The 17122-nt window shown below is 40.4% G+C and overlaps 1 protein-coding gene across 1 annotated transcript in view; it reads right to left on the bottom strand.

The window, feature by feature from the left end:
* Positions 1–409: 409 nt before the first annotated feature.
* LOC126544583 (beta-parvin-like) overlaps positions 410–17122 on the bottom strand; it is a 36126-nt gene continuing 19413 nt past the window's right edge. The window contains exons 8-14 of the mRNA XM_050192000.3: positions 14351–14466; positions 11245–11303; positions 8918–8937; positions 4680–4741; positions 4527–4595; positions 3050–3224; positions 410–875 (exon numbers count right to left, since the gene is read on the bottom strand). Coding sequence (XP_050047957.1) covers positions 802–875; positions 3050–3224; positions 4527–4595; positions 4680–4741; positions 8918–8937; positions 11245–11303; positions 14351–14466 — 575 coding nt within the window. The 3' untranslated portion in view covers positions 410–801. The remainder of the gene's footprint in view (positions 876–3049; positions 3225–4526; positions 4596–4679; positions 4742–8917; positions 8938–11244; positions 11304–14350; positions 14467–17122) is intronic.

The raw sequence follows: 17122 nt of genomic DNA, 5'->3' as shown, positions 1-17122 counted from the left end.
TGTATCTGGTACGCACGTATGCATTGTTCTTCTCATGGGCATATCTCTCACCAGTCCAACGTGGCCCATTTCACGACATTTGCTTGCCGACGTCGCTGCCTTTCAGTGGCGCTTAACGCAGCAGCATTGTTATTTGGTGCCATTGAAAGCGAAGCAGTAGGTGGCAACCAGGCATCATAGGCTAATCCGATGTTGAAGAGAATCCACGTGGCAAAAATTTGTTGTTACCGCATACCATCACAGCACAAAGCTCAGAGAATGAAACAGACTGACAAAGTGGCATCATCTAACGGGGCGCTAGACAAACAGCCTTCTCTTTTCGTGATGTTTGTACAGGCGAGAATTCTCGGAAGAGCCCGAAATAAAACACCTTCATGTTTAAAAGAGAATTAAAAGAAACGTGACCAAGTTTCTCAACTACAACAAAGAGAGGAGCAATTTATTGCGGACCAGCCTTCTACAATAACAGCAGAAAAAAACATTGCAGGCACAATTAGCATCATCAGTGACTAAAGGCATGTAAATAAATAGCTTATTTTATCTTCGTCTGTTATGTACAGATGTACTCACACATCTTTCTTTACGATTATGTCATGGCAACCCTGCATCAACATATTACATTTAAAACAAAAAACGAGTAATTCATTTGGTAGTCACTGCTTGGCATTTGCTACAAATGATTCTCATAAAAGGCACTTTAGGGTAAAAGCTTAATTAGTATTCAATGTTAAATGCAAGATGCTTGGCAGTGTGAAGCCTCCAGGGGCACAGAACCACCAGTTGCCTCCGGCCAAAGACAGGTCATGTGTCTTTATACTTTGTGAACAGGTTGTACAGCACTCTCAAGGTGGACTTCAGGTCAGCATTTACCAAATCTGAAAATAATATAAGCAAAGTATGAAGTACAGATGCGGCGACCACTCAATGCTCAGAGTAGCCAGCCAGAACTACCCCAGGTTAGCATCCTAGTACCTTCTACAATGGGTGTTCCAGATAACTTACAACACGTATAAGAAAGTGATGCCAACTAGGTGGATGAAACCCCTCTTTAGCAACTTCCTAAAGAAGCTTTCCATATTTTTTGCATTCTTGTTAAGTAGTTAGCAATTATCGAAGCTCTTTCTGAAGGTTGCTAACGTGAAGGTGGTTTCATCCACCCAGAAGGTGTTGCTTTTTAAAACACCAGGTGTATTTCTCTGTCCCCTTGGGTGGAATTACTGCAATATACACCAATAAAACAAAAACTAGTCAGGAATATAAAAGCTGACACTATGGTGGCTGCTGGAGGAATCTGTCACTGACGTGGTTGACCGCAAGTTCATTTGTTATCAATATCTCTTTCTTTAGCAGCTATGACAACAAAATGGCTCATACAGTTAGCAATATTATCCGTTTACCACGCCTGTCTTGGGTGTTTTGTCTCCACATGTTCATCTCATTAAGCACTGTAACCATGTTTCACAATGCCAGTAGCCAACCAGCCCAGCTTTCAGCAACAGTATCAGGATGTTAAACACTGCAATCTACGCACGAAATAGCATTTGTGTTACAAGCCTCAAATTCTCTTGGCACCCATTCTCTAACCCTAATCGTCCACCAGTTATCTAACCTGCGCATTACATGACCTGCTCAACTCCATTTTTATCTCTTAATGTCTTAATGTGTTGGATATAATAAACATCACTAGACTGAAGCTTCGCTTCGCATGTCTCCCAACATACGCGTTGGGCATGTTTACTTTTTTTTTTTGCTTTTCCGCCCGCATCAATATGTGGCTGCTATGGCCGGGAACCACACCCACAACCTCGTACTCAGCAATAGAATGCCACAGCCTGTCAGCCAACATTGTGGGTCAAGCCATATTATGGTTTACACGTCACTTGGGTGCAGATACTAATACCAAAATTACCAACCAATGATGATAGCGAAATGCTTTTACACCTTTCTTTTTGTAAGCACATGCTCAAAACTTGCGTGCCTGCATCTTACATGAGTAAAAAAAATTCACTACGCAAACAGAAAGGTCACAATGACTTTTCACTAGAAAAGGGGTATTCAATGCAAATGAACAAACAAACTGCAGGAAAGCTGACATTAGTGCAGAATTACTAATGAGTTGGTAGGTGATAGGTAGGTGACAGAAACAGCATTAATATTTTTAAAGACAGTTTAACTTGGCCTTCTAAAAGAATAACCTTGATATTCAACTCTAGGGAATGTAGAACATAAAAATCAAATTACAATACAATAATTACAACAATACAACACAGTCATGAATGCTGGCAAACTATCAGAAACAATTTTAAGGTGGTCTTGAATTGAACTAAAAAGACTGGCACGTGGGGCCCGTATTTCGGAATTGTAGTTTGCACTGGCGTGCAAACTAACACTGTGATACACTTTTTCAGGCTGCTTGCTCAAAGTGCAAGGAAATTTGGTGACTTCTTTGGGTTTATTTATTTATTTATTTAACATAGTTGCAAGGCCCGAAGGCATTACAGAAAGGAGTGGGTGAAGAGAACACAAACTCCTTTCTGGAGTTTGTGTCATTATGCATTGTCATTGTAACAATTGTACAAAAGTGCCCAAACTGAGGAAAATACGTAGAAGCACTGAATGCTTTACACTGCTGAAATAAATGCAGAGGCTTCAGGAGTTTATCAGAAGCAACGCCTACTACTATAACGTAGTCAAACATGGGATGTCTAGCACTAGACAAGCAGAGTTTGACATTAGCTATTGTTACCATAAGGATAGTCACACTCATAATTGTGGAGTTGCCATCCCAGAAGTGGATTCATATTAAAATCATACCAGTTTTCAGTAAGTTCTGAATTGAATAGGAATCACTTTAAATAGGAATAGGAATCCACTTTAAAATCAATAGAATTAAAGGAATGAAATCGACAACACAACTCCACAACCCTGGTCAAAGTGTGACAGGTGTCTTGTTGAGTGACAGCCACATTTGTAATCCATTAAAAAGGACAAAGGACAGTGAATCTGTTTGTTTGCTTCAACATTTAAGGAGGACAAGCACAAGACTAACCTTCTGGTCTTGCCTTGGGTTTCGGCAGACCGGCATCCGTCATAAGAGTAAATGAAAAGGACACATTGTGGACCTTCTGGTCAAATGTTGAAGGTGTTGGAAAAAATGAATAGAGGGGTACGAAGTACCCTTCGACCAGGCCCATGAGGAGAACCAGGTAGATGCCATCCTGAAACTAACAACAAAAAAGATAACCTTGTAAGCTTCCACACAAAAGTTGTAATGCGGTAATGGTTTTCTAGCAAGAAACAGAGAACTACAGACAACTAGTGTATGGGTAGGCTAAAGGGAACACATATTAGCAGAGCATAAACGAATTTCTGTCTTTGTGAAGTCTGGAAATAACCACTATGTGAAAGGCAGATGCAAAAGATGGCACTGCGTCTTCTCTACATACTGGCATAGCGCACTGACAGCACTTCAGCATGCATCAGCAGTCGCACCACTTGCCAAATGTTCGCCAGCTGCCTGCCTGTTCCCATTATCAATGGAACTACCTATAGTTTTATAACATATGTTAGTAATGTGCATGATTGGGCTAGTTGTTATGCATCCTTCAAAATGTAACAGCGTGACTTGTAACAAGAACCTGAACTGACACCTACTGGGTACATAGGTTTACAGGAGAGTACAAGCATGCAGTATAGGTGAGCAAGTGATTATTTTCATTGGTATTTGAAACTGTTATGCACTTCTTGCTTATTCCTTTGTTCTCAATGTACAACATGTATACTTCTTGTTCGTAATAAATAGTCTCAGTTGAGAGCCAGCACTTGTACTTGTTTGCTCTTGTCCAAAGGCACATCATTATATTTTGAATCAACAGCCTAGGGCCACAGACTTCTGTTATACTTATCAGAAGTTAAAATTATCTTTAGTTGAATATAACATAGTATCAATAAAAAGAAACCTTTCCCTAAACACAGAAACATTGACCTTTTATGCCAGTATATGGCTCATCTACATGCCCATCATGATGTGGCTTATGGTATCACGAACATGTCACAGCAGATTGATGCTCCAAGAATTCCAGAGGCATTCCCTGCTGGCTACCACTTGTGTTCAACGGTCCCGCGACAAGCTCAATCTTCTGCCACTGCAGTGGCAGCAAAAGTGCCCACTAAGTTGTTGTGAAATGTCTTAATTTAGTAAAGGACACTCATACTCAGTAGCAGCCTATCACTGTTCAAAGGGGGAGTGCAATGTTACTTTGGCCAAGAGTAAATGTGCACACCAAGCCAAAATGCCGCCATATACACATTCCCCACCATGCCAACTGTTGTGTGCAGCATGACCACTTCTATATATGCCAACAATGACAAGAGGAATAGGGCACTTTCTATAGGTGCGCACGCTTCACGGTGCCATGAAGACAATCTGGGTGCACCGGACTGTAACAATGGCAGCACAGAAGCTTTTCCTGCTTTGACTGCGTCGGCAAAATCGTGACAAACAATGACTGCATTCTCACACGTACCTGTGTGTCCAAGTCCGAAACCTCGAGGTTGATCTTGTTAAGGTGCTTGTTTACGAAGCTCATGAGTGACTGAAAGAGCAAATGGAAACACATGCACGTGAAGCATTACAGAAATAAAGGCAAAACAAAAAGCTGCATTTGTAGAAAACTAACCTTTTTCACAACTTGCAGTTTGTCCGGGGCGTGATCGAACAATGTATCAAAGGCATCTCGTTCTGCACAAAAAAAAAAAAGCAAACTGTGTAAGCTCTTGGCATAGAATGTGGTTGCTTGTACAGCAATGCAAGCCATGGCATATTAAAGGAATCTAAAAGGAACCAATTAATCAATTAACCAACCAATGTTCATTAAACATATTTAGTTACAAAGAAAATGATATATAGAGACAAGACCCCAGAACTGCCCTCCCTCACGGAGTTGTATGAAGGGTCCATAGATTAACAAAGTATATGTTAAGACATTGCTATAAAGACCATACAAAGCAGGTACTTAAGTAAAACAGTCATTAAAGATAGAACATATTAGGTAGTACGAGTAAAAGAAGACAGCAAACAAACAATAACAAATGACACTCTAACGCTCTTGTAAGTTGACTACAAGGCACATGAAGCAATCAGGAAATGATCACGCGAAGTAGGTACACAAGGAAATCAGTAATTTACAACAGAACATAATAAGAAGAATGTGTCATGAAAAACAGCAAAGAAGCAAAGCTTTAACTTTAGAAAGTTGCAAAAGGTTATGTAAAGCAATCAGAAAAACTCGAATCAGTAGCGAGTTGCAGCTAGAAACACACATGGCTGCAGATGTTTTGAGCATTACTGGGATTAAAGTTCAAGTGTACGAAGAATTTGAACATGCAAAACAATGCTATTGATCTGATAACGTGCGGTAGTTTGTTCCAAGTTTGGCTGCAGCAAATGAAATCAAAAAGAAGCCATAATTTGTTTGAATGGGCGGTGTTACTAGGGAGTTCGCTGAAGTTGATCATGTTCGATACGGAGCTAGAGGACTGGTGAACCTTACTGAAGAACAATTAACTATACGATGGAGTTTGTAGGCTAGAAGTAAGATGTAAAAGTCAATGCATGACTTGATGGACCCAATGCCTAATAGTGAATATGCAAATGATGAGAATCACGTCTAAAAGAAAGCACTGCATGCTGTGCAGAACACTGTGCCATTTGTACTTGATGTAATGTTATATGTTAGGCTAGTCCATAAACTATGACTGTGCAAGTGATATGAATGTGAATGAAAGAGTGGTATAATAATAAGAGTGCTTTTAATGAAAATAGATGCCTCAGCTTATAACGAGGAATCTTTTGTACATTTTTAGTGTAATTTCGTGCACATGCACATAGCGTGACAGGTGTGAGTCAAGGCGGATGCCAAGGAACTCAATCTGTCATTCTTTGAAGCATGTTATCATTAAATAGAACACGATTAATATTAAGTCTTCTCATGTTTTTAGAAATACTAACTTGAACTAGAAAGCTAGGAATGCACTGCAATTACTGTAATTTGGAGTATATTTGCATTACTTAAGCTAGCATAACTTAACTTGAATCTTGCATCCTGTCGCAGCTAAACGCATTCCAGTTGAAAAAAAGAAGAAACACTCGGTAGCTCTGAACATAAAAACAAATGAAATTACCCTTCCTGCCTAACACTTATGAAAAGCTGATGCCCAAATGCAAATTTTAAGTTATGCATTGCACTGTTGAACACTTTGTCACTTGCAATAGCTCTTCCTTGCACCCCATTCTGGCAGCACCAGAGCATACTGTAGCATGATTTACACATGCTTTGCTTTGGCAGGGGGTATGTAGGCAGTTCCCATTTTGTTTGCTCAATTGTTACTTCGCACATTGTTGGCATGATTCTAGTTCAAATCATGACTTGCCTAAAGTATGCTTTGTAAACAAATGCATCGCTGAACCTTAAAGCTTTTGTGAATTTACAGGTGCACTGTTCTCTATTGTGATGGCTGCAATGGAGTGCTCTGGTGATTACTTTGTGGATACAAGTTGGGTGATTGCCAGTGTCATGGAGAAGTCTCTCATGTCATTCGCATCACTGATGCTTGCAGTGCTGTGGACAGCTGGTAATGTAGGAAGCGGTCCACTGTTAGCATGAACACATAAGCATGGCTCCTGCTCCATGCCACGGAAGCTTTAAGTGCCAACTGAAGCAGTCCTGCAGCTCCACTGCAGTGCGAAGGGATGGTATGCAAAACTAACAGCATCTGCACCATGTTTTCTGCTACCAAGCACAGGAAGTACTGCAAGAAGGGTAGTGCTTTGAGGCATAGGGTGAAGTGATATTTGCTCACTCCCTTCTGGTGGCTAGATGGCATAATACCTCTAGAAAGTGACAGCAAATTGCTATTAAACCAAAACAAATATGCCAAGCTTACTCTGCTACTGTGGAACCCACGCCTGTGAAACTGACACCATGGCATAGACGCTGGCTATTCTGCTGTTCATGTTTATGCAATGCACACAGTCTGCTCCAGGTGGTCCCCACAGCTGACAGCACAAGTAATGCACTTGAGTGTTTATGTGGACAGAGGACCGCACTGTACTGCTAACTGCGCAACTTGGCTTTCAGCACAGGCAGATGCATTTTGTGCTTGTCCTCTCAAATGGCTTGAACTGACTGCAGTCTGCATGCCCATGTGCTTTTCATGCCAGTTTCATATCCACGGCAAACATTTTTTGAACAGCCGTTAGCCATACAAGGCGTCACAGCCATTATGTGGCTAAAGAAGTTTGCACCAAGGGCTCTAATAGTACTTGTTTAAGTGAATTTCAATGCTTGTAGAGTGGGACTGCATTGGGAGTAGGGACTGCATTGCAGCTTTGTGTCAGAGGCACTCCAATCCGTTACTCCACTTTATTTTCACTACTTTTCTGTCCCCTTTGAGTTTGAATCTAGTGAGTTTCCACTGTATTTGGTTAGGCTACAATGTTAAATTACATTTTGAAATGCCAAAATGGTTATTGTCATGATGAGTGGAGGCCTTGTATACACAATGCATCACACAATACATTAATGATTATTTTTACTGTTGCGTTTGTATTTCTGCAGCAGTAACGAGCAGCATCACAAATACAGTCTACGCTCATTACAACAGACGCGTGTACACCAGACCTTCGGATATAACGGACCATATTTCTACATTGGTTTGCTCTATCTATTTTATTAATGCAACAAAATTCAATTTTCATGGACCGTGCTACAATGGACTGTCGGCTACAGCAGACAAAATTAGTGGCAATTTTTGTCAAAATTGGGCGTATAAAGCGGACTTTTGCCGTGTCGACACTGGCTGGCAACTGACTTGCGACGGTCAGCTGAAGATCGCAGCTCAATATCTTGTGTGCAAGGGAGGGAGGACAGCGGGGCGGAAGCGCACAGTCTTTTGTGCACGAGGCACAGAGGTGAGGCGAGGGAAAGAAGGGGGGGGGGGGGGGTTTACTCCATTTGCTGCTGTAAACAGTGTGGTTGCATGGGCACCATATCTTGAAAGCGATCTGCGATGTGGACAAAGTGTGCTCAGCTTTCTATGTGCTGTGCTTTCGACGTTTAGTTTGCATTCAAGTGAGAGACACGATGAAGGTCAATTCGCTCGGTGCTGCTACCACGCTTATCTTGCTTAATTTGCTATCGCAATCGATGCTTCGCCTTTTGGGCGAAACTGCGACTTTCTTGTTTGTTTGTTTTGCTTCGGACGTTCGTCATTCGCTCCTTGAAATAAAGTTGTTAGACATCGCGATGAAAATTTCAGAAGTGAGGAGTCTCAGATACAACAGACTTCAGATAAAACGGACGTTTTTTGTCGAATTATCAGGGTCCGTTGTAATGCGAATCCACTGTGCTACTAACTGCATCTGCTTGAGACTATGAAACATTATATCATTGAAGAAAGACTGCTTCGTATCTGAAAATAAATGTTTGCCCCTAATAATCTTATGCTGTCAACGAAGAGAATAATGTACCTTCTACTGGTTTAATGTTTCAATTTAAGGTCCATCTATACAGTGGGGGGGGGGGGGGGTTACGAACCACAACATGAAGATGAAAATACAGCAGGTTTCAGTTCTCAACCACACTTCTAAACACCACTTCTAACTTGTAACTTCAACACTTCTAACTTCTAAAAACACATCAGCAAACGTCGGATTCCATTTGCTATTTTTATAATTCACAGCACCAATCACAGAAGAGAGTAATACTCATAAAGTAACATAAAGTAGAAAACTGGTTGAAATACATTTCAGAAACTGTAATTCCTTGACAAAAGCATCAATTAATGGAGGCACTTACAAAACTGTTTACTCCTTAATGACAAAACCACAAATGTGGAAATGCTGGTCGCCACTTACCAACTCTCATGCCAAGGTCACTGAAATAAATAATAAGATGCTATAAGTCAATGCCACAAGGATTACAGTCGTTTACAAATGAAACGAGAGGAGGATATTATAAAATACAACACTAGTTGTAGTAACTCAAGCATGATATTTCAAATGGCACTTATATAGTTGCAAAGGATAATATAGATCCAAATTAAGCAAATACGCCAAAACCATGAAATATAAACCAACATAGTGAAATAGGAAATGAAATAATGCACTCTAGGAAGTCTCAAGTTGTTCATGTTTAATTTGTCCATGGTAGTACACAATGATGCCTCTGCACACCATTACAAAGTTGCTCATTAACTTTACAAATCGACCATTGTGTTCTTCCATTTGGTGAGATTCACAAGCAGCAACATAATGTATAAATATAAAAACATCACAAAAATCACTAAGCTATGGGGCAAAGGCTAAATGATTATGGCAAATACTATGAGGAGCTTCTTTGTATGTTTACCACATTCTTCTGATAAGGCAATGGTTGCACGTTAGTATCCCGGTTGCCGAGATTCACAAGGTGTTGCAAAATTAAAACAATAATCTATGTTGCTAGGACTGCAGATCAATCTGAGCTCAAGGAAGAATAAAAGCAATGTCCTAGATACATTTTAGGGCACAGAACACAATCTCTTAGAGGCCCAAAAAACACCGCAAGTTACTGCACACATACAAAAAATGTGAGCTGCATTTCTGGGCTTTCCCTTCATCTGGCTCAATGTTTAAGAATATCAACAGACTTCAGGTGTTATGCCCCTGGCCATTCTAAGCCAAAGCCACTAAACTTTGAGCAAAACTGCAATCTGATGTAAAGTACCCCAAGGGTATGAAACAGTGTTGTAAACAAAAATGGCATGGCAGAGACAGATTACAATAGCAGCAGCATGATGATGACACTCTGTTTAGTGATATACAAGACTGCGAAAAAGCTGTTCTTGCAGAGGAACTATGAAAATGAGTGCTGTGCTGAAAGCTGAGCTGAAAACTACTGGTGCACCTCACACTAGCTATGCTGCAAGAGCGTACTGAAGCAGGACCACATTAAAGCCTTTGCTCTTTGCTTTAAAGCAAAAATGCTTGCACAATAGACGCTTCTACATATCCTCAACAAGACACTTCTATGTATCCTCAACGAGGCAACGTAGTACACAAGGTTGCCTTTGTCCACAAGTTTTGCGTACTGTGGCCTCCAAACTACAAACACAGACGGTGCTGCTTTCAAGAGTTTGCACCATGCACAAAACCCTGCACAAGCTGAGCTCATAACTGCTGTCATGGTAAAAGTGCACTAATCCAAGCTCATGCCATTAGGGAATGTAGCAGCACATATGACACGGAGGGTGCCTCACATATGACTTAGCAGTCATTCCTTAAAGTTCCTTACAATTTGCCTCAGCCACCACAAACACAAAAAGATGGCTGTTCCCCTTTTTTGTCCCAGCCGCTCTATCTGGAATCACATGATTTAAATCTTTCAATCCTAAATTACCAGTGCACAATGGGAGAAATGTTAATTTGTTCAATATGAAGTTGTCTGGCGTCAAACATGAAAAGTACAATGCAGGCCTTGCACACTTAGGTAAACAAAATTTTATTGCATCATTCTAATTGGAATAGCATTACTTTCATCTGTTTTCACAAAATCCAAGCATTTTAGCCAAGATACTTTTTGCGGGTCTGTTTCTTTCAGGCTCAATAGAGATAAACACCTGCAAAAAGGAGTGATTTGGAAAGTGCTTTCTCAGCTGGTATTCAGGAGCGTGAAAGGTGGTGTATGCATGTACTGAGGCCTTCAAAGTTTTCACAACATCAATTACACACATGGCAGCATGTCACTGGTTCCAGCTTAGTTGGAAAAAATCCAGCAAAAGAAGCTGGATCCCAGCTATGGCACTTCTGTTTTAAGATTTGGCTACTACGTTTCTGTAGGCAATTGAACCTTTTAGTTCAAGTGACTCAATTTGTAATTCCATGATTTAACTAAGTTTCAATGAGAATTTGACTAAGTAAACACACAGCTAAATTTTTAATATAAGAATACTATAATTGAAAAATGCAAAAAAAAGATAATTAATAAATGCTTGTCAATTACCATACTTTCTGGTGCAAAAGATGTGTCTATATACAAAAATAATGTGACTTATATATGCATAAAATGTGATTAGGGATTCTGTAGGCACTAGACTGCTTCAGCTCAAGCAGTACGGAGTTAATTTGGAGATAACTAGAAGAGGCCTTTGGATTATAATGGCAAATGAAGATGACATCAATGATCATGCAATTTTTGTGCTTACTCATATGTTGACGTCAGCTCTTCCTGAACAGTCCTAGGGTGCAGGATTCCATTGCGTTTCTGCAATCATTCAAATGCATAGCGAAAAAAGAAGCGTAAAGATATGTGATAAAGAAATGCAGAGACAGGATGACCATCTCTAGATGTGAATTTGCAGTTTCATTATACATCTGGATGATAAAAATTGGTTTGTTGATTCCAAAGTAAATAAATGGCAGTCAGCACCCATGTACTTGTTTGTATCTTTATGTGTCCTGTATATTTGCACTGCGAAAACACAGTTTTTAAGAACAATGTACCAACTAGCCTGTGAACATATTTTTTTGGAGCAGGAATAAAAGCTGCCCTGTTTGTCACAAGGAAAGTTACTCCAACACAAAGAGTACCAGAGTGAAAAAATTCGTTATAACAATGCTATAATAGATTTCCTGACAATTGCGAGCAATACAACAGCAATAAAAATAAATCTGTTTGTTATAATGAATCAGGCAAATTGTATTCAGTAATCGTGGAAACGTATGAACATTAGCCTTAAAGGTAAACTAAAGAGTAAAGGTAAGCAAATACGAATTTTTTAAAGAACAAATAGAATACAAATAGTAAGTATTGAATATCGAATCGAATATTGAATAGTCAAACGCAGACGCATGCATTTACAGCAGGAATTTTTATTAGGTACCATGCCTGTGGTGACTTACAATAAAAACAGCTAACCATTGGTGACAAGCTTTCAACACAAGATCACTAGCTGTAACTAAAAAAACTGCATGAATAGCTTCTCAGCCACTTTAGAGCCAGGCTGCAAACAAGCTTTCTAAGAATGGCTGCTATATGATTATGTTTTCAAGAATGCTAAAAATGTGGTTGCTGAAAAAATAGAAGTTGTGTGAAAAAAATAAAAAAGGCTACTAAACGACCTGTGTGCTGTACGCACGTGTAGAACACCCATTGCAAGCAAACATCATAGGTTGTAGCATAAAAGATGGAAACTGCTACCTGACAAAATGCTAAACGACAGACTCTGAGCAAATATCACAGGTTACTGTGTAGCTCTCACCACAAAATCGTAAACAAACCTTGCATTACTCATTTTGGTTTCTGCATTGCTTCGAAAATTGTGTTGTTCATTTCTGATAATTTGCGATACTTTGTTTAGCAGACGGAAAACAGTAACCCGATTTTTAACATTTGGCTGCTGCAAAAATTTGGTTAGGTTGAAATTTTTTAAAATATCGAACAGTTCCTTTTCGAATATGAATAGTTAGTGCGTAGTATTTGATTCGCATTCGAAAGCTTGAATATTTGCTCATCAATAATGATGACAATTACAGCTCTGAAATTTTGACCAGGTCAAACTTGCCATAAGCAGGGGGCCATTAAGAACCAGACGACGCACACAAGCTAAAGGTGATGATCAACAACACTTTGATGTTCACCCACCAGCTAACTGTGACATCATAGATTTTGGAAGCATCTGCACAGGACTAGTTCGTTGCTTATGAACCAAAGAGGGTTAGGCTGCATTCAAAACTACACATGAACACCAAGGAAATGTTTACTGACTTTTCCTATAAAAAGAAGAATTCAACAGATTTTAGTGATCCCGCCGGCTCTGAATTCCTTTACAGTGACAGCAGGAGGCTCTCCCAATGAATGCTGCCATCTCCTCAAGAACTTCTTTGAGATGCACAAGACACAGTCTTTGTCCACTAAAGCCCTGGCCACTGTCGCCTCCGAAAAACATGCGCACAGCTGCCGACACTACCTGAAAGCTGTGTCGTGCATAAACACCCACGCAAATTACCGGATGGAAGGTGGTGTGATAGGCAAGTGTGAAATGGTGATGGCAGACAAAATTTCATTTTTGCACATGCCCAACATTCGCAATGTAAAAGCAGTGCAAAACACCAAAGTGTGCAAAGAAAAATAAAGGCGAGTGGTAAGAGAAGCACAAACATGGGCATTCATTACCAACTGAATTTTAGTCAGTGCTTGCATTTGAATTTCTTTCCTCTAATCCCACACCAATTTTCTTCACACACTTTGGTTCTTTGCATTGCTTTTACATTGTGAACTTCGACCAAACTGGCTATCGTGATTTGATGCCATATGGTGACGTTGAGCAGATGTCCTGATGGCAACAACACTGTCAATGATAGGACTGACAGAAGGACACAAAAACACATTCTCAGCTCTTTTTTTCTGTCACAGCACACACACACACAAAAAGAAGTTTAGTGGCGTGAAAATATTGTTAAATACACTGTATAAGAATCAAATGGGCAAGCTGGCAAGTTGGGATAATGGAAAGATGGAATGCATGTGGCTATGATCCCGACTTTCAAAACGCAACCATCATCAAAATGGCAAGTTGGGCCAGGCGACCATCACGGCTAGGCATCTAATCAGACATTGCACAATATTACTGAGGCCTTTCACATCAAAAGAAAAGGCACAACACGTGTTAGCCAGGCAACAGTACCACTTTGTTATAAAGAGTTTACATTTCTAACCACTTGTCATGTTCGTTGAATAGTTTTCATTCATGTTATGGCATTGCTACCATGTGACCTTTTTTTTCTATACCTGTCATGATCGTATATATTTGTATTTCTTTACAAAAGACTAGCAGTGAATAAGTGCTCATGTCATCGGCCTCTCTTAGTAACCCTGTTTTGTTAGCAGTCCTTTTTTCCGTCATGAAAATCACATCAGTGTGCTGTGGCTTGGATACAATGTTTGCAAGGAAATTCATCCTTAAAATTAAAATTTGGGGTTACATGTATACAGACTGCACAGAGTGGTTGTGATGGAAACTACAGTGAAAGGCTTGGGATTACCTCTGACTAACTGGAATTCTTTAATGTGCACTTAAACCTACACACACGAGCAATTACGCATTCCACCACGCCCGAAATGCGGCCACTGCGTTCACTCTCTCCACATGTACTAAATCTTTTCTAGCAAAGGAAATGCATGCAGAGTCTACAGAGACAAATGTACACTGCGTTTATGCAACGGCTTAAGCTGATTTAATGCTTTCTGTTAGCGTGCCTTGAGATGAGAGATTATTTCTTTTGAATGTGCTCAAATATTCCCATTCCTACCTGAACAACAACAACATTCACGACCACGTTTTCAGGGAGCCTGACTGGTGCCCGGAAGTGCCGAGCCAGGGCAACCAACAGGTGAATGATGGACACCACATTCTTTTGGTGGATGCCTGAGAACAACAGAGATGAGCTTTAGTAAGTGGTGATTTACTCAAACATGTATAAGCTCTAAGGAATAAGAAAGAAAGCAAACAGCTTACACAGCAGCAATTGACAAAAACAGCACACCTAGCCCTGAAAATCACAATTATTCCTTTGCACCAGCCTTTCCCCCCAATTTTTCCAAATAGAAATACAGTCAAGTAGAATGGGTAGTACATAATACTCAAGTAATCTTGGCCAAACTGCCGGGTTGCTAATGGTGCCATTTTTCTTTATCAGTCGTTCAGTCTTTAAAGAGCCCCAAAGCAGACGAAACATGCCCCTGGTGGTTATCAGATACGACTTAAGCTGCACCATGTCACCTTCAAGATTTTTCAGCACTCCGCGGGCATGCTGAGGAGTCATATGTTCAGAGTCGTGTTTCACCTCTGAGCAAGCAGTAATGGCGACATTTTTTTTTTAAATTTAATTTTTACAGGGTCATCACCAAAGAGTCATCCTGATCATCAGCTTGTTTTATGTTCACTGCTGTATGAAGGCCTTTCCCAGTGATCTCAAATTATCTGCAAATTTCCTTATTGATCACACCACCTAATTCTCTGCCGTTCTCGACTGCCCTTCTCTTGGCAGCCATACTGTAATTACTATAATAGACCACAAGTTAAACAGCTTACACATTCACGGCCTGCCCAGCTCAATGTTTTTTCCCTCATATCCCTTTCAGGTGCTGCAGCAGCATTGCCAACCTTCAAAATCAGTTTACCACTATCTTGAATTTAAGAAATTCTCTAGATTTCCCATGATTCTGCAAAATGTGGTTGGTCCAGTTTGCTGATGTGATTTCGGGTAATATACATTTTTGTTTGTTCTGTACAACAGACTGCAAACCTTATAGCTTCAATTTAGTTCTAAGCTCACTTGAAAATAATCAAATAATGAGGTCACTAGACCCTGGTTGAAATGATGTCACAGTGAAAGTTTCTATACTAACAACACCATCAAGTCATATTCATCAAGTCATATTCACAGAAGACATCAGCATGTATATACTTTGTTATCATATCCAGGTATTCTGGACAATGTCCTTGAGGTCATCTGTTGAATTTCACTGCAATTTTGAAAAATGACATTTTAGAAGGCCATCCGGATTCCAACAACTTCCAGTTAGCAACGTCGAGAGGGTACGCTCTTTTAATATAATGCATAATGACAGTACTTATTCATAACCTTCCTGCTGCATTACAGCAGTCTTAAAGGGACCCCGAAACTATTTTGATGATATTGTACAAACATACTGAATCGGCTAGGTCCTTCTGACCATTGGGTGACACATTGAAGCACTACACATGAAGTGTGTAATTTGTTAAGGTTTTAAAAATGTGCATCGCTACCAATCCCAGCGGCTCTGCTTCCTCGAGTTTTCAGCCACCCCATCCCAAATGGTGCGCTTGGCTCAATTGACATCGATTTGGGTGGGCTATCCGATTGGCTACCCAGGTTCCACCTTCAATAATTTTTCCAACTTTATTGTGAACAAATGCTGTTCATTATAGTTGGAATGTTGGTTAATTTGTTTCTATAAAAATAAGCAAGACAAAGAGAATACACAAATACAATTTATCACTACACTCAAGCACTTGAGCCACACAGCAAGTGTCGTCTGCTTGTGTTACAATGTTCTCCATGTTGACTCGTGCTGCATGGTCAGTGTTGGTCTCGAGCTTTCCTTTCACGAGCAACATGGATCGCCCTTCTTATGCTGTGAGCTGCTATTCTAGCGAACGGTGACATGTCAAGCTGAGACATCATATCCCTCTGCAATGCAACATGCGAGCGACGGGTGCAGCTGTCAGTATCTAATCGGCACCAGTATCTACGCACTTGCAGCTGCCACTTCCCACCGAAGGATTATTACCACAATAGAGTTTAGCTTGTCCAGTATTCATGTAAACGCAAGTGCAAGTGAACTGGCCATTTTGTGGGATGAGCGGAGGTGCAAACGTTAACCACCTGCATGGTGCAGCCACCTGGTGGCACAGAGCTCAAACACTGAGCTAACATAGCAGTTACGAAGCGTATACTCCTTTGCTGCGGGTGTAAATTTTTTGCAGGAGCGTAATCGTGAACATGTTTTTTTAAAATGTTTTACCCTTGTTTACAGCAATATTAGCTCTGTGTTTGGGTGGTTAAGCTCTGCACCACCAGGTGGCTGGACCATGCAGACCGATCACACCACTCACGAACGTCTAAATTAAAGCCTTTTCATCACAGCAGCAGTAGTATAGAGCTACTACTGCTGTGCTGTGGAGTTGAGGAGAAAAAGCATGGTTATGGAGGACGGTAGCTTGTAATCATCTGTAGCTCTCTTTAGAGCAAACTGCAATAAAATTTCAATTGGGCTAAAGTGACCATAAATATCAAGTGTACACTCTCAAAGTAATCTTGGCAAAGCCACAAGGCTGGTAACTGCTTAATTTTGTTATTAGCAGCTATTAAATAGTGCCTATGCAGACGATGCATCCACCTGGTGGCAAAGCGGTAGCGATTCGGATATGGTGAATATTGAACCGTATGCAACTGTTGATCTCTCAGCTGCGCCACGCTATGCTATAGGCAGCCAGGCGCATTGCTTGCTCATCATTTGAGAGTTGACGGGCGTCTCTA

The sequence above is a fragment of the Dermacentor andersoni genome, chromosome 10, assembly GCF_023375885.2.
Source record: "Dermacentor andersoni chromosome 10, qqDerAnde1_hic_scaffold, whole genome shotgun sequence".
Taxonomy (NCBI): domain Eukaryota; kingdom Metazoa; phylum Arthropoda; class Arachnida; order Ixodida; family Ixodidae; genus Dermacentor; species Dermacentor andersoni.
Note: the sequence above shows the minus strand (reverse complement) of the source record. Positions and strands in the feature narration are given on the sequence as shown.